Here is a 17,946-nt window from a genome sequence, read left to right as displayed (position 1 = left end):
TTGCAGACAAATGAATGATATGTGAATGATATGTGCTAAAGTCTGAAAGCGAGAATTTTTAAAATTCTTTTCCAGGTCTGCTTCTGTATCTAATTAATGTAATAAATGTCTGTTAGGGTGAGAGAAGTAAGTTTTCAGAGTTTCCAGACCTGCTTCCAAGTAAAAATTCCTTGGGTCAAGACTAGAGCCTTAATAATAGTCTTGTCATTTCAGAGGACAGCAGTGTTGAAGTATCTATTTCATTCATGTTATAAATTCAAAAGGTAAATGTTTTGTGTAGCAGACCTTATTAATTTGTTTCATTCTCCAGTCCGATAAACCAAAATATTTGAGGCTTAAGTTGTATGTATAGTTATGATCATTTATCATGCAATATTTTGTATGAAATGCCATTCAAAAGGAAGTTTTCCTAGAAGTATTTCATACTCATTATCAACAGGAAACCACACAAACATCCATCTTCATAACTGGGTGAAAGGACTGACAGAGGCTGACAGTCTTTTCTGGCTATTTTATGTAAAGGTCCCTCCCTTTCCATAGCACCACTGCTCTTCCTCTGGCCATTCATACATCATGATGTTCAAATGAGTCTGGTATTTAATGTTGTAGAGAAGCCTTGACTATTGTTTCTGTATCGTTTGTGATGTCTAGTAATGTTTAGAGATTCAGCAGAAAGAAAGAGATGTTTCCCTTTGGCAAAATGATGGTTGGGCTCCAGAGCAACTAGAATCTCATCTTATCCGTGCCATATTCTCGTACAAGCCTGAAGTAAGTGGTCTTAACATATTAACAACAGTGAAAAGCAGATGAGGCTGACTCTTAGCTTCTCAGTAAAACTGTTTAAAAAATGAAAACCTGATAGTGGAGAGTAGCTGCCAAGCCTGACTCAATCTCAAGTGGCTTTCTTGAATCGTGATTTTATAAAGTGGGCAGTTAATATAATCATTTGAAGAAAACATCACACATTGGTGGCTCTATATTTCAGTGTACTCCCTAGTAGGGATTGAAGATGCATGGTGTGATCTGTGTTTTCTGTGGCACTTCTGAAGCATTTAACTTTTTGAACAAGGTAGATTCTGAGAATCGTAAGATGCCATGGCATATAAAAATAGTCACAACCTATTTCTTCACTAAGTTTAACTTAAATACAACTGGCTGATTTTTTTATTTGCATTCCATTTTGAAAGGCCACTTAAAAGGACTTCATTACTGTATTAACTACTGCAGATTGTGTAATTTTTTCATGCACACTCACATTCAGCTACAACAAATATGTTTTTAATTAGCCAATTGTTGAACATTACAAATGAACTAGCTCTGGGGAACTTTTCATATATAGCATTTTAAAAACACATTCTGCTTACAAAAGCTAAATGCTTATTCTGTTGCAAGCTAGTAAATTAGTTCCAATTTTGCCTTAAGAGAGATAGCAAAACTTTTTCCAAATGTTAGGGATATACTCATAAGGAACCAGCAAACTTCTTGGATGCTTCTAAGGGCTTGCTAAAAACCACGTATCTTCAAAGGTAAGTGTGTGTAAATTCAGGTACTTTAAACACAGAGATTTCTTCACTGGAGAAAAATGTAACTTAAATTAAGTGTAAAATGAGCTAGAGGTCAATAGTCTAGTCATTTGATTCCCTAGCTCTGTACTACTTTTAAATAGTAATTAAAATAAAATATTCTGATGGATGTTTACGGCCATCTTATTGATATAGAAATAAGCTTTAGCTGAATGTTTAAAAATGGATAAAAAAAGGGAAAGACAACAAAGGGTATTTCAACTAGCTTTATAGAGAGACTACAAACTAATGGGTCCAGTATGAATATTTGCATGGATCAGAAGTAACAAAGGAGATTTTCTGTATTTTTTGAACTCTTATGAGTTTTAATGGCTCAGGGGAGTGTTAACATTTTTGTCAGTGCCAGCAGTCCTTCTGATAGAGCTAGGTAATTCTGATAGAGCTAGGTAATAAGGGCATTTATCAAATATTCATAACCTCAGGGATATTCAAAAGAATTCTTGTAGGCTTTCTCAAAATCTTGTTCCTGACCCAATTCCATGAAAATGTGTTTCTTGATGACAAAACACAATGGCCTGGGAGCAAAAGGACAAGTCAAAACTATGACTGGTGTCTTTTGTCCTGACTCAGCAGGTAAATTTGTCCTGACTCAGCAGGTAATTATGACTGGAAATACTAGGAAATACTGGAAATACTGGAAATACTAGGGTCTGACAACATTCAGAAGTGCAGGTAGAGAACTGAATACCAGGCTCAACGTGAAAGAGTTAGGTGGTGTTGTGAGGGTAACCTAAAGCTGACTGAACTCCATTTCTTTCTTTTCTTCCTTAAAAAGTAATTTCCATAAGTTTCAGAAATCATTTTCTCTTCCCTTTCTCCTGCCTTCTTCCATCTCCGTTTCTAACCATCTCATCAGTTGTAGACCATGAGCTCCTTTTCCTTTTCTGATGGGGAATTGGAAAGGATCCCCCCCATGTGACGTGCATCTGCAGAGCAGCAAACTCTCTGCACCCTGCTAGTCCTCTCTGCCTTTCCTGTAGCACTGTGGAGGCACAGTGACATACCAAAGAACAAGATTCGGAAAACAATCAAGGGATAAAAAACCCAGTCGTTTCTTGAATCTTGCAGTCACTGCCCACTGCAAACATATATTAAAAAGGGTCAACTTCTGGAAGTAAATGGCAAGCAGATCTTTTCCAATGAGTCTCAAGCCTGACAGAAAGGGAGTCCTGAACTGTCGGCAAATCAGTGCCGACACTCACTTTGGCTAAGGATAAGAAGATGCAGGATACATATCAGGTCCCATAGGAGAAGTAGACTTACGGGTGTGCCCATAATGCTGTCTATTACATAGGAACCTTCCAAGTTAAGAATCTGTTAAGTCTAAATGTCTGGTTATCAATATAAAATGGGTTTATACTACCCAGGCCAACCTGTATCTTAATAAAGCCAAAACTTAGTTTTCAAAGACTGTTCACTCCAGTATGTATTCTTCCCTCACTGAGGAAACAAGTAAGGGACCTACCTTATCTTCTTGGTTACGGAAGTAATACAGAATTTTTCCGACTAGGGTACACCATACTCTTTTGGAGTATCCATGTTTCACCTGAAATTACAGAATATCAGGAACAAGCATGGTCAGAAAAATACTGACTACCTTTCACCATCTCTAGACTTTGATGATTCTGTGAATAAATGACTTAGTTCAAATTCCTTTCCACATACTAAACAAATAATTAAAACTGCATAACTCTGTTAAAGGTATAAGGTTTAGGGCATCTAAAGTCCAGATAAAGACCTAAAGTCCAGGAAAGACAGTATGAGGTTTTCACTTGGCTTTGGATCAGGCCTAAGGTAATGAAAGCTAAGGAAATGAAAGAACTGAAAGAGAAAAAATCCTTTTATACAGTATTCTTATTATCTTGAAATAATCTGTTCCAGTGAATAACACTTAAAAGGGATCACTCAATTGAAATAAATTAGATTAATTAGCTACTGCAACTTATGCATGTCTCAAAGTGCCATGAGAAACCAGGACACCTCTTAAATGCAAATGGAGAACTCAACAACTTTTAATGAATTAAAAAGCTGAAAAGAAAAAACAAAGCAAATCTCAAATGACCAGAAGAAAAGCTTTTGGAAAAGTAAGCTAGTTGGTAGTCCTCCTCAACTGTTCACTTTGAAAAGTACTGGGAAATCTAATACGTCTGTTTTGCTTGCATTTTATTGTAGCACCATTTTCATCTAGATATTATTCTTAATAAATACGGAATAAGGCACATTTGGGGGAAGAAAAGTGTTCCTACCTTTGTAAGTAACCCTTTCATGGTTGGCTTGATTTCAGGCTGTATAAAAAGCGGACTAGCAGCCTGTATTTTAAGAACATTCTGTAGTACTTTGATCCATTCTTCTAAGATGTTTGGAGAATCTGCAGTCAGGTAGTATGTCCGTTTTTCTGTGGTCAGCTACGAAGTGGCAGAAGAGTTTTGAGCTTTAAGAACATTACACATTCCACCCCACAATTTGAAGGTTTTAACATACACTACCCAATGTAGTTTCACACTTTGGGGGGTTTATTTATCCCAAATAATTGTGCATTAACAAAATGTTCAATGGCCAAGTAGACCAGACAGAACCACAGTTTCTGAGACTCCTTCTGAAAGATTCTAGTACAGCAGAATTGATAAAACCTAATTTATCTTATTTCAAACAACTTCACTCAACCCTAATGTCTAGTCCCAAGACTACTCTCTTTTTTTGTATCTGTCTCATATTGCTATAATCTGACCTTTGTAGCAACACAGACAAGACTATGTTTAGGCCTTTCTACCCCTCATTTTTATTGTTGAAATGACCCTTTGATTTTAAGCAAAGGGCACTGACTAATTCCAAGACCACATTGGACTTCCAATCCAACAGTGACTGGGATGTTTTGGCGATGCAGGAAATAAAGACCCACCGAAAAACAGAGAGAGAAAAGCAGGCACCTGAATTGTTTGTTTTCCATCACCCCTTTCAATGTGGCTAGATGCATTTAACTCAATTTGACCTTGAGGTTTTCGAATTACATCACTCTGTATAGAAGGAATGGAACAGAGTATTTTAAATCCATCAACAAATGGTAATAAATAATCATAGAACTCATTTAAGCATTAATCTTGATAAATACTTCCTATTTACACATTGAGTAACTTGTATGCCTGTTGAGGAACTGAGTCCTCTTACAGCTCAAACACCAGGAATACATTTATTTTCATTCCAGCAGCCCTAAATTCTCAGTAGAAAAAGAATCTAATACTAAACAGCAAATAGCTATATGTACTTACTGGAGATTTGTAGTATAGTAATTCGCCTCCTTTAAGCACAAACCATCGTCGTTTCCAGGTCTTCACTTTACCACCCATTTTTAACAGATATCCAGATTTTTCCAAAGGTTCCTGATTATTTAGAAGTTATGCAAGAAGTAGTTAAGTACACCAATATACCTATATGCCCCAGAGATATTGTATAATTACACCACGCACACAGACATTTGAATGACTTATAAGCATGCTAAATAACAATTACAAAATTTTATGAGATTTTTCTTCCAAGGACAGCATTTTTACAAGCATTGAGACAAATGCCATGCATGTGTGATAACTAATTAATATCCCTACTTACAGTTATAGTACATGAAGGAGAGTAAGTGATTTGCCCAGAACTATACAAAGGAATGAAGAACATAATGATTCCTGATTTTACTCTAATTATTTATATTTAAAAAAGAACAAAATTAATATGATCTAAATACATCATGTTTCCCAAACTTTAGGGCCTGACCTACAGAACAGATATAACACAGTGTAATTTAGAGTTCTGCAAAGACATACGTTCATTGTGTACACCGGTAGAACAGAGTTCACAGTTTTGCTCTGTGAAGAAAGCTTAAAAGAAATTATTTTTGTCATCAGTCATTCAATCCACTTTTATGCCAAAACACTACTAACGCAGACCATTAAAAAGCTCACAGAGACAGACCAATACCCTATAATGGTTTGGTTTCTTTGTCTGATCCTACTATGCTGTTTTGCTTAGGATTTCTCTAGTTTGCCTCAAGTCATTTTCCCAGTATGAGGAAGCTACAGAAACAAATTACTGAGCACAGATTTCTACTGATGACTCCAGCTCCTTCAGTGGAAAGCCTTCCTATTTTTTTTGAATATTCAAATAATAATTTTAAGCTGATTTTAGTATTTTTATGCAATCTGATACCAGATCTGGTTCCAAGAAAGAAACTTAAGTGCTTTGAATTGTCTTAGGGAGTTGTCTACCTACTTCCATGAACTATACAGAAAGCTCAGAATTATCCTCCACCTTGTTTCAATTATTGCAGTCTTATATGGTTACTTTATTGCTGATATATTTTGCTATTTGTACTCATAAGGCAGTCTGTGAGTTGGCAAGACTGAATACAGAAATTTGGTAGTATTCTTTGAACACAAATACACACACAGCACCACAGGTACACTTCTTCTTTAAAGAACTTCAGTACTTACATTTTTTCCATTATCAGTAGATGAGGAAGAGGTTTTAGGAAGTTTCTGCTCCGGCTCTGAATAGTCTGTATCTACTGAATATGCATCAGGAGGAATAGCATAGTCACTTTCTGAGGTCATAGAAGACAGAGACACACCTGAGTTAAAAGAGAAATATTTCTCTGTATTTTTATTTATTATGTAACAACCAAATGAGGTCAGAACATCCATGCAGAAAGAATATCTGAGTAGGATATACAGGCAAACACAAGTATCTGCGTAAATCCATTAGGAACCGAGCATTTTTTATAAAAATATCAGCATATCTAACTATTAGTACAATGCTAATAGCTAGAATCCCATTTTCTTCATAATTAATTGTTTACTTATGAATGAAACAAGAAGTAATTGTCTTCTATATATTATGACCTTCTGTTATATTACTACACCTTTTTTAGAGGAGGAAGTCAGTGCCCTATATCGCATTTATTCTGTACAAAACAAATATAGGATCTTTAATTAAACTAAGTAACTTGCTCCTTCCTCTTTCTGTCATTTTCTCTAGTCTCTAGATTTCCAATGCATGTGCATAGGTACTAAAAAGCTAGGCTCAACATCTGCTTTATGTTGAAGTTGTAGGTTACCGTCTTTGTTTTGCAATTAGTATTATTTTTTATATGGAGATCTTTTGAAAGTCTGAATTTCAGATTTCAGGATTTTTAAAAAAGTTTATTAGCTTTACTCCTAGAAAAAAATGCACCCTGTTTTAAATTCTAGTGAATGAGCAATAAAAATTCAAACTGCTCTAAATTCATCATAGAAATAACGATTTTCAAACATGTCCTTTTGTAAAGTTTTACTTTCTGACCAGTGTTCTGTTCTGAAAGGTTACTCTCCAAGACTGAAATGAAGATGTCATGTTTCCTTTGTTTCATTGATTTCCAAACTTATTAGCTGATTTGATTTAAAGAAATGCTTTTCTCATTTATTGTTTTGGCAAGCCACCTGGGCTTTCAGGTCCGTTGTTCTCTTTTCATGTAAGATCTTGCAGCAAGCTAATTATGCTCCTAGACAAATCTGCGACTGCCTAGATTTTTAAACAATGTGATCTCATACGTATATATGTGTTTTGTGGTTAAGAAAACTTTCCATGCATGAAGTAATGCAAGGGCTAGTTTTGAAGAAGGAAGTACAGACAAAGGGAATGGCTCAATTTTACAGTAGTGATGTAAACTGTGGGTGAAATCAGCTATGAAATTAGCTGATTTACCTTTCCTATCGTGCAAACATGATGAGGTGCATACGCAGGAACTATGGGTCCTTATCACATTAGCGTGGCAGAACTGTAACTACTGCACTGGAAACGGGACCACCACAGACAAGCACTTTGGTCTTTTCAGTTGGCATTACATAAAAAACAAGAGTTGCAGGAGAAATCCAGTGAAGGACAAGACCCAGGCAGGGAAGGTTGCATGTCCTGGCCCTAAGAAAGCTGGCTGAGAGAGCTTTGAAGGTCAAAGAAGGTTGTTCGTTCCTTGGAGAGCAGCAGGCAGACCTGGGAAATGAAACAGCCTCGATGGCATGTCTGGCTGGCACTGAAACACTCCTAGCAAATCAGCAGCTGTTTTTGCCTGCTCAAGGGTGATGTGAGTGCAACTCTAGCTCACTGGGATTTTAACATATGTAACAGGAACAACCAAATAATGCTATTTTGCATTGCTAAGCAATACATAACGGAGGATGTAAGTACTAGGATGTTAGATTGTAAACTCCTTTGATTTACCCAGTGAAGAAACCTTCTCAGGGAGTTAACAGTGATACTGTCACCTAATGAAGAAGCATTGTATCTCGCCATGTAGTGAAGCATGTTATTTTCATTTCGCAGATGGAAAACACATGGTTATGTACTGCTGTGAGATTTACCTCTGAAAAAAGAACATTACTTGATTCAAGTGTTTTAACTACATCTTTGCATAAAACAGTCACTATAAAAAGGAAAGAAGTCCACCACTGCATGAGATGAGATGAGAACCAAATACTCTGTTGGGGGAACTTTCACACCTGCTTTCTAATCATGTTAAACTATTACTTTTTTTTATAAAAAGAGTATGTATTTTTTTGCTGCTAGCAGTTACTTTCTTCTAGGTCATTTTATGTACATGCAGTTAAAGGTTATAGGGAATAATTTGTGTGACAGAGCACAAGTAAAATGGAGTTTCTTCCTTTAAATGTAAAAGTCACTTTTCCCTCATGACAACAGTTAGACTAATGCCTTAAACATCCATCTTCAATAACAGCAATAAAAAGAAAGCCACACACAACTGTCTTTTCTCCTGCTTGAATAGATCTAGGCTTTGATAGCTTAGATAGAAGCCTCGATTTGAGATGTCCATGCAATTTAACTAAGAAATCAATTTCTAAGAAGATAAAGCAAACTGTTCAGTTTTCCAAGCTCCTCAGGAGTTCATTCTTCTTCTGTTTTTTGCCTACCTCGTTTCATAGCCCGAGGACTATTCGGTCCACTTCTGCTTCGAGAATCGGACTCAGAAGTCCTTGAGCTGGACCGAGAGCTGTCTTCTTCCTCAGATCCTGACGACTCATCTATAAATGGGCTGTTGCTTATTTGAGTTGCTTTCTGCAGAAATTAACACAACATTCTTTGGTATCATCTTGCGTAAAAAGTATCAGTCGTTTCCTTCATACTGTGGCAGAGCTCTGCTGGCTTTGTAACATTCAAAGCTGTTTTTGCTTGGGCTGTGAGTTTTGGCACACAAATATCAACATAAAACTGAATTCCCTCTGTCCTCTGTATCCTCAACCACCCCCACACTTTGAAACAGAAAACTGAGGCAAACTTAAGAGATGGGTCTTTCCAATCACAAAAAGCTGCCATAAAAAAAAATGCTGTGATTAGTTACTGCTGGCTATCTGAATAAAAACAGTTTTGGCACTGACACAAAGACATTTCTATATACACACACACGCTTTTAATTATGACATCGAACACCATGTGGCTCTGTTTAATAATTAACAAGTCTTTGGAAAAAATCAGCAAGGGACCTGAGAAAGACTGACCTGGGCTGGTAACATTTTATAAGGAGCAGTGGTTTTGTTTTTTTTCCCAGCTATTTGACATTTCCATTACTTCTGGGGTTCTATAACCTCTAACCATGATCTTATGACACATTTGGCATGGTAGCCTCAAATGTGAAAAAGCAAGTTTTTGGATGTGAAGCGTAATGGTATTTAAACATGTCCTTTAAACAGTAATGCAGTTACCCCTTTCAAAGTGGTGTAGACAGGAGTGGTCATGTTCTTATATATCAGAGATGTGTATAATCCAGATATGGAGTATGGAGTTAATGAAACAGCACCTAAAAAAGCAACACATTGTATAAATGACCTTCCTAAGTTACACCCCCTCAATTTACCAAATTCTGATTTTTTGCACTGTATAGCTCAGCTATAAAAATTGAACTAACTCCTGATTCTTCTGGATGTGAGATTATAGGTTTTTGAAATTTACAATACATAAATTGTAATCATGACCATTAACCCTTTTTAAACTGAAAGTACAATCTTTCACCCTGATATTTGGTACAGAATCTTCAAAATGAACTGGAAAGAAATCTGGTGTGAACAAAGTACAAATTCAGCACAAAGTCAAGAGGCAAAGTAATAGAAGGCAATGGAAAGACAAACAATGATTTTCAAGGTTTTACATAGCAGGTAATTGAATCTTAGTATCTTAGAGGAACATGGGACATTTGGTCCTTTCTTACCAGTAATTGTAAGAAGAGAATTTTTGTTCATGAGACAATGAACAACTAAACCACTTACTTTTGTTAAGAGATTCCATGGTGAAAGCTTCAGACATCCTTAAGCCAGATTTGGCTACAGCATAAATTCTGCTTTCCTAACATAAAAAGAATGGATTTGATGGTAGACAATTAAAACACAATTACTTTTGTTCAGCCTCCCCATATCCTTCTAGTCTTTGTGTTAATACATTCAAGTGATAATATGGTTGATAAAATGGTGTCATCGGTGGTGGCTGAAAAATGCATCCTTGTTTTATATGCCATACCCACCATACCCATTGCATGATTCAATCTTTTTTTCTCAAAATGAGAAACTTATTTTCATTCATTTAACTTCTTTTTAAATATACTATTATCAGTGGCCAAAGAAGGTAAAGTGAGAATATTTTTTAATGGAAGATTATATAGTTAAGAACAGGAACATGACATTATGGAGACAACTTTTCAACAGTTTTGTGTTAGAAAGCTAGAATATGAAAATCTACAATGAAAAAATTATGTACTAAAGTATATCAGCAGAAATAATGTGTTATATTAACGCATTACTCACCTCTGAATCACTAAATGGGACTGTGGAACTGCAGAATCAGTAAGTATAGATGGAGCTAGTTTTGGATTTTGTGTTAGAAAAATTAGTATCTACTTTAATTCCCCGAATGATGGCTTTAAATTTTTTTCTGGAAAAAAATAATCAGTAACTTCTGTAATCAGTAGCTGTTGTCTGTCAACTTATTGTTTATATTGTGAGTGGTACAATGGTTATAGTAACAGCATTGACACCAGCATTTTTAAGTCTCTATTTGTACTGAAATAAATAAACACATTCACAAGCATTACCTTGTTGGTTATACACAAAAAGACATATGCAACTTAGATGTGACATTAAAAAAAAAGCTCTTCTCTACAAAAAATACGTTTTTCAATGGCTGAAATGCTGTGCTTCAATTCAAACTTGCTTCTGGATTTCTCCTCTTAACTTCAATTAAGGTAACACCCTGTCTTGGGGGTTACAGAATGGGAAAGGTAGAGGCAACAAAAAACCATAGAAGAGAAGTATGAAGATAAGTTAAGTTTCACTGTCAGGAAAAGTATCTAGAATTACTCTTACCCAGGAAGGAAATCGATGTAATGGTGGGGTTGGAGGTTTGTTGCTAGCAGCTCTTTTTGTCGTATCACAGGGTTCCTGGGCTTCAGCAATTTGTGCTTCAGTGCAGTCATAGGTAAACACTCCTTCATCACAGCCAATCTCCATTTTCTCTAAAATACCTGTATCTTCTCCATCCACCAGATCAATGTCTGTTTCCTGAGGTCTCCACGGACGTATCATGCTTATAGCATTTCTATTTTTACCAAACATTCTATCAGAGCTCAGCTGGGGCTGGCTTAAGTGTTTTTTTGCCAAAGCTGAATTTGTACTAAACACATTAGGAGTCCGTAACTTTGGAGGTGGCAAATTTGAGGGAGAGTCTGATGGTGTCGGGTACTGAGAGCCTGAAGAAGTTGCTAGGATTGGGTGTTTAGGGGTTAGAGCAGGGGTTAAAATGGGACTTGGGGTATTTGCCTCACTGGATGAGGATGAATAATCTAGCCTCTGAGACTGAAATTTCTTGTTCAGTTCATCTGAAGAACTATCTTGGTCTTTCTTCTTACTTGTGAAGTCTGAGTTGCACTTTCCACCTGGATTGTTCTGACCTTTTCTTTGGGACCCTTGCTGCCAGGAGTACAACTTTTTGTGCTGAGTCTTCTGAACACCCAAACTCTCTTCTTCAAATAGAGAACTACTGTCATCAGAAGCTGTCAAATACATTTCACTTCCCACTCTACTGTACCTAGCGTTCTCTTCGGATGTGTGGCTTGAGAGAGTGGATGCACACCTGGATTTCAGTCCTTTATTATCTCCTCCATCCTCATCTGAGCTCCAGTCACTCCCTGTAGTGCACGAGTTCTTTGACATGTCACTGTCTATATCTTTGGATGAACAACTTGTTCTCACATTTTTGTTCTGCTCTGATCCTGAGGAACTTTGCTGCAATGACTTCTGACCTTTATTGCTTTCATGTGCAGGACCAGCAAAGGTAGTTTCCAGGATATCCTTCTCTAGAAGACAAATACAATGAACAGGAGAAAATTACTTTAGCAAATTTGACTGCTAAAGGATTTTGTCATTATGTCTGCAAATAGTAAGTAGGTAATCATTTCAAGTAAGCACATTTATTTTTTTCTGAATATTGTATATAATAATCTGTAAGAAAAATATTACAAATTTTTGAATGCAACTGAAGTTGCAACGGTATTTAAGAAAAAAATGTAATAGACAATACTCCAAGTTTTAGCCAAACTAAATATGGCAATAAATGTACAGATGAGCAGAGTGCATGTTAAAGTAAATGTTACAGTAAACCAGATATGTATGAAAATAAAAACTAGAAAAAAGACAAAACAATGGTTTAAGAGGGCATATGCATTTAGCTGCTTTATTAAATCTAGAGAAAATTAAAGCGGAGTAAAAGCTTGACAGAAAAGATTTACGCTAACAAATCAAATATTCTGAGGATATCCACAGTGTTTATTTACAGAAATTTATTCTGCAAGCTATTACCATATTCTCAGTGGAGCATGCTTAAGATATACAAGAGTGGCTCATAAAAATGCTTAGGGAAAGATGTGTTAAAAATAGCTCTGCTTATGCTTTTCACTTTTACCTGGTTTTGCAAGAGAGAGCTATAGCTTGAAGCATGTCAGGGAGGCCTACGTGCTCCCCCTGAGTTAAAACAGATGCTAGAACTAGGACTTTTCTACACAGACACTTGGGAAAGTTAAATAGCTATATGAAGTTAAAGTGGATTGGATAAATAAGTATACAAAATATTAACGGGATCTGTGTCAATTTCTGCTTTTCCACAGAATTCAACTTGTAATGTTGGATACCATGACTGACTGTGAATAAAATTCTGAGGCGGTAAATAGCACTATGGGACTCAAATGAAGGACCAGAGCAGGAGTAACAGTCTCCTTCCTGAGCTTTTTATTGCTTAAGGAGAGCAGCAAGCTGCAATGGAGTTGCTTATGCTTATAACAACATAACAGCACATCAATTTGCTAGCATTACAGGACTTCAGGGCTTGTAGGGCAATTGTACAAACTGTTGAGGGAGCTTTTTACTTATTTGGATAGGAAACAATAGTGCAAAAAGATGCCTGAGACTCTTTTCTATTATTTCTGACCTTGATCAAAATAGTATCTTCTTGAATTAGGACATAAAACTAACACTGGGACACCAGTAGTAGCATAGATAAAATATACAGAAACCGGACTTAAATGAGACCGTACAGAGGCATACAAACCTAACAGCGGTCTCTGGGGGACTGGCACACCTGAACTCCATATACTACTGTGGAGCAAACCTGAACCACAACAGTTTCTTTCCTGGGCAGCCAGAGCACTCATCAGCCACTGCATGCTGCCAAGCAAAGTATCAGTGGTATTACTGAGATGCTAATGCTCAAAAGGATTTCTTCCTAGTAGTAGAGACTGGCATTAAAGAAGGAGAGAGTACTGCTACATACTTGGAAAACAGCTGGTTTGGATCCACTTACTTAACACTTCGATTTTGGTTTCCCACCTGTTAGAATAAAATGACAGTATGTGTGACTCTGTACCTAGTGTGTTTCTGCCTTCAGTGTAGTCTGACTCTTTTGATGAAGATTTGCTTATTTCTTCAAATTTAGGAGATGGTTGAGGACTTCTTGCTCTGTTTGAAAAGCATCCAAAAGTCAAACTGCTTAGTCGCTGACATTCTCCAGGTTTTTGTGTTGAAGTAACAGATTTCTTGCCCGTAGCTTCTGAAGAATAGTAATTCAGCAATTATGTGTTACTAGGTTTTGGATGACTGTAGTCAAATGTAATAGCTACAAAAATCTGATCAGAATTCCTATTCCCTGTAGACTGACATTCACTGGTTCCTTAACAGTGCTAGAATAACAGTGATAAAATGAAGAAATGAAAGCAAACACCTGACACAAACCCTGTCAAATTTTACTTGCAAAACCTTTTACATAACACAAACATACCAGTTCAGCCAGCAAAAAAGAGTTGTGCTTTGTCTGAATGTCTTTTTAATAAAAATTAAATTATTGCTTAGCTAACAACTCTATGTACAGTCACTCTAAAGTCAGGTAATTAATGCTTGTTGAAACCTTTGTGATTTTATGGAATATTTCAATTATATGGATGCACAAATTAATACGGTATAGTAAGAATTATGCTGTATATAGAGAAATGTTTCAAAAACTTTTACATTTACCTTGCAGTTTGGATTGTACTGTTTTCATCTCTTTGGTTTGCTTTTGGTTGATCAAGCGAAGGTTCTGATTTTCCACCTCTAACTAAAAACACAAATTTAACCTCATCCATCGGTGAAACATTTTTAAAAGTCATTATATCACTTAACATTTTCTCTGAATTTGTTTTCTTAAGGTGAAGCTATTTCAAATGCTAATCTCCAATTTACTTTGCTTAATGACAGTCTATGCATTTGTATTTTCTGAACAATAAAATTCCCTGCAACGATTATCTGCATAACTGTTTACTCTGTTAAAATCATTCCCCCACCAAGCAAACCCAAGACTCCTTTAAAAAGTCCAAATAATTAAGAAAAAGAGAAATCTCTGTTGTCGCTTTTAATAAAAGCAAAGGACTAGAGTTACAAACAAACTCTTGTACCATTTGGCAAACCCAAGAGAAAGGCAGAGGAATTGAAGGCAATGATGGCACTAAAACATCCTGACATCCCACAGCAAGTATTAAATAAATGGGTACTGAAAAGCTTACACAGAACAGATCTACAGGAAGAAAAAGACCCCACCGAGCCATTGCTATAGCTCACTACTAGGAATTAAGAGACGTTGGTTCAAACACCAGCTCTGAATTATGAAAAAAGATGTGAATCTGAGTGTCCAATATCACGGAGAAGGGAGCCATCAGTTCCACCTCCCTGTGAGTGACACCTAGCCGCCACTGTGAAACTAGCTTGAGATCCTGCATATTCCAAACTAAGTACATAGTTTCAGTCATATTTCATTTCGTGCAAACTATTTTGAGATGATTTTAGCTAAACTTAACTATATTTTTATTAAATGATTTTAAAAACTTCCCTTGCAGACTAATCATAAATGTTATTTTTAGTTTCCTATTTAAAAAATTATGGTTTTTTTTTTTTTTTTAACTCGAGTGTGCACTTTCCAGTTAACCACAGGACTGTAGGACTGTAACATTTACAGGCAATTTCAAATTCTCTAAATGGAAGGAGGAGAAAGCACTGCTGCATACCAAAACCGGCAGCCTTAGACAGGGTACAGATGGTTATCTCACCACAGCAGAGAAACAAGGGAGACAGCTGGTCTCTTACGGGAATAGAGGCAGTGCCCCTGAAACTATTCATGACTAAGAGTACAGTGGGCATTGGAAAACAAGAAATGGTACATCCTTTTTCTGCCAGACCCCAGTAGACTCGTTCAGCTTTTGGGGGATTATTCCCACTTCAAGCACCTGCTGGAGCAAGCTAAATTTGCCAGCTGATCTTTCTCAATTGGTGGAGATAAGAATATCTGCCAGAGAGCAGTTCCTGGGGGTTCTCTCCATGAAGAGGACAAAGAGATATAAGTTAAGCAAATCAGACATCAGAAGTTAAGCAATATGGACGCTTTTGCCCTCTATGCTGTTGTTTCCTTTTTTCATCTTTCAGTGAAGTAACCATACCAACCAATCAAACTGGGAAGCGTTTTTTTGACTATGGTCAATTTTCTGTATGACAAGCATTGTAGCAAGAGTTATACCTCATGGAGCTTGACGGTCACCCATTCTTTTATTTTAGCTGCTTTTTCTTCTATAAGTTTTGCTTCTTGAAGTCGTATTTGCTTCTGGAAAAAAAAAAATTGACACAAGCATACACTTCATTTAACATTCTAGTTTGCCATAGTAGTACCGTCAGAAACAAACCCTAAAGTTTCCTTCAAGAAATTCAATCTCCTGGGTGACATATGGTGATTTTTAAATAAATGACAAATAGGCCCTTCAGAGAGGCTGCTATTCCACTGGAAAGCAGAGGAGACAGAGATAAGGAAGAATGTCTTGACCCTCTTAAAAACTAGATTTCTTTCAAAGGAAGTGAGAGCATAATTTGCAAGTCAATAAATGTTATTCAAAGCACACTCCTAATGGGAAACTTTCCAGTCAAACGACAGAAATAATTCTAAACTTTTCTGTCCTCTATTGATCTTAATTCTTTTATTTTTCTTTTGCATAATTAAGAATGGAACTGATGCTCCTCTTTTGTAACAGAGTTATTTCTAACCTGTTCTTCAAGTTGCTGCTCCAATTTTTGTATTATGTCATTTTTATCTTGAATCAGGATCTCCAGATCTTGACATCTCTTATACAACCTGTTTTCTGATTCGCTCGTTTGAACATTAGCTGCTTTTAATTTTTCTTCCATAACTTGCACCTATTTGGAAGGTCAAACATAAAACTTTAAGAAACAATATTCCACGATAAAGGTAATAATTTAATCACAAAATCGATTGTTAAAATTGCCCCCACACTTTTGATTCAAGGTAATCCTGCAAAACTCCAAACCTTATTTGAGAAAAAATGCCACAGTTTGTTATATCACCCTCTGCATCTAATATCAGCAGGACTGGCAAAACACATTTTTTTAAAGAATAACAAGCAGCACAGAATAGTTCTATTTAGAGACTGTATTGGTTAGCCTCGCTTTATTTTTATAAGGTTTTTCTAAAACAGGTCACTGTTTCCTCTCCCTTTTATGTCTATCAATCAATGAAGAAGTCCATTACATGCACCTGTTCTGGATTTACTCTGTTAGCTCTGATTTTACTGAACTGAATTGGACAGTGAGCAAAGAAAGGTGTTAGGACATCTCTACTAAGACAAATCAGTAGATGTAAAAGGAAGCTGTCTTCTCCCTTTTGAGCAATACTTAAGACAGAATGCAATTTTCTGAATTTCCCCTGTTAACAGTACCTTAACATGCACATAGCTAGTGGAGGTATTTTTCAATTTAGATATACCTGCTGAAAAGCCCTCTCTGCTTGACGGTCAGCATCTATAACTTGTCTCTCAAGCTGCTGCATCTGTAGATACATAAAAACATATAGTAAAACCGCCATGCCTTCTGCCTGCTGCCAGAAATACCACAGTGAAACATATTTTCATGGTCTGTTCTGAAAAAGGAAAAGATGGGTTCTGAATAGGAGCATAGAAATAAATAAGAAGATAAGCTGTGTGTCAGACTGGGGAGATGATTCATGATTAGGACCACATTAAAACACTGTTAAGATTCTTCTAAAGAAAAATAATTAATACTGCTATTTTTACCTGTTACCAAGAGTAGAAACGTGTTTGATAATAGCCCCAGAACCTTTCTCTTGCAGGGAAGGCTATGGTCTTATAACTCCTAAGCTCCCTCATGTCCTTCCAAAACTGGTAAGAGTAAAGGGTACTTAGCACATTCTACAATTTGTCTGTGAATTCTTCTGAAACTGACAAATTTATCTTTTTTTCTGCTATGAGGACTGTCCCAGTCTCCTCCACCCTTTGAGTGAAAGAAGATGGTATGTAGCAGAAGATACACTGCGGACTCAGGTGCTGCAAAGAACAAGATGTAAAAAGCCATAGCAGAAATGGATGAAGACAAGACACCCGCACTGTATGGAGGAGTGCAGGTTCCTTTTGAAAGGCAAGAAACCCTGATCTGTTACATTATAATGATGCCTAATAAATCATTGCCTCAGCCTTTGCCCCAGGCCTCTGAAAACCCCTGAATTTTATATAATTTATTTTGAAGGGGTTTCCAACAGTGTGGAGCAGAGCAGGACAGAAAGAAATGCTTTGTTAAAAGTTTTGCTAAGAGCTCTCTAGTCTGATTTAGGTGAGCAACAGAATTATGACTTTTAAAAGAAGAAAACTGAGTACTTAAATCATATTACAAAGTACCTAAGGAAATGAATATATTATTCCATAATTTACGGGCTGGAGATTGGTTCTCAGGAAACACCTAGTTATAAA

General features: G+C 36.5%; 1 protein-coding gene across 9 annotated transcripts in view; it reads right to left on the bottom strand.

Moving 5' to 3' along the window:
- The window catches only part of PLEKHH2 (pleckstrin homology, MyTH4 and FERM domain containing H2), a 59,723-nt gene that overhangs the window by 18,159 nt on the left and 23,618 nt on the right, over window positions 1–17,946 (bottom strand). For 6 of the 9 annotated variants that reach the window (XM_048057637.2, XM_066993782.1, XM_048057635.2 and 3 more), the window contains 14 exons: window positions 16,950–17,012; window positions 16,214–16,363; window positions 15,696–15,779; window positions 14,165–14,246; window positions 13,428–13,703; window positions 10,970–11,958; window positions 9,881–9,956; window positions 9,320–9,414; window positions 8,531–8,675; window positions 6,062–6,198; window positions 4,850–4,960; window positions 4,511–4,597; window positions 3,830–3,988; window positions 3,049–3,129 (listed from right to left, as the gene is read on the bottom strand). In XM_048057637.2, coding sequence (XP_047913594.1) covers window positions 3,049–3,129; window positions 3,830–3,988; window positions 4,511–4,597; window positions 4,850–4,960; window positions 6,062–6,198; window positions 8,531–8,675; window positions 9,320–9,414; window positions 9,881–9,956; window positions 10,970–11,958; window positions 13,428–13,703; window positions 14,165–14,246; window positions 15,696–15,779; window positions 16,214–16,363; window positions 16,950–17,012 — 2,535 coding nt within the window. The remainder of the gene's footprint in view (window positions 1–3,048; window positions 3,130–3,829; window positions 3,989–4,510; window positions 4,598–4,849; window positions 4,961–6,061; window positions 6,199–8,530; window positions 8,676–9,319; window positions 9,415–9,880; window positions 9,957–10,969; window positions 11,959–13,427; window positions 13,704–14,164; window positions 14,247–15,695; window positions 15,780–16,213; window positions 16,364–16,949; window positions 17,013–17,946) is intronic. The other 3 variants (XM_066993779.1, XM_066993781.1, XM_066993780.1) reach the window with 3 other exon arrangements.

This window comes from Anser cygnoides, chromosome 3 (assembly GCF_040182565.1).
Source record: "Anser cygnoides isolate HZ-2024a breed goose chromosome 3, Taihu_goose_T2T_genome, whole genome shotgun sequence".
Taxonomy (NCBI): domain Eukaryota; kingdom Metazoa; phylum Chordata; class Aves; order Anseriformes; family Anatidae; genus Anser; species Anser cygnoides.
Note: the sequence above shows the minus strand (reverse complement) of the source record. Positions and strands in the feature narration are given on the sequence as shown.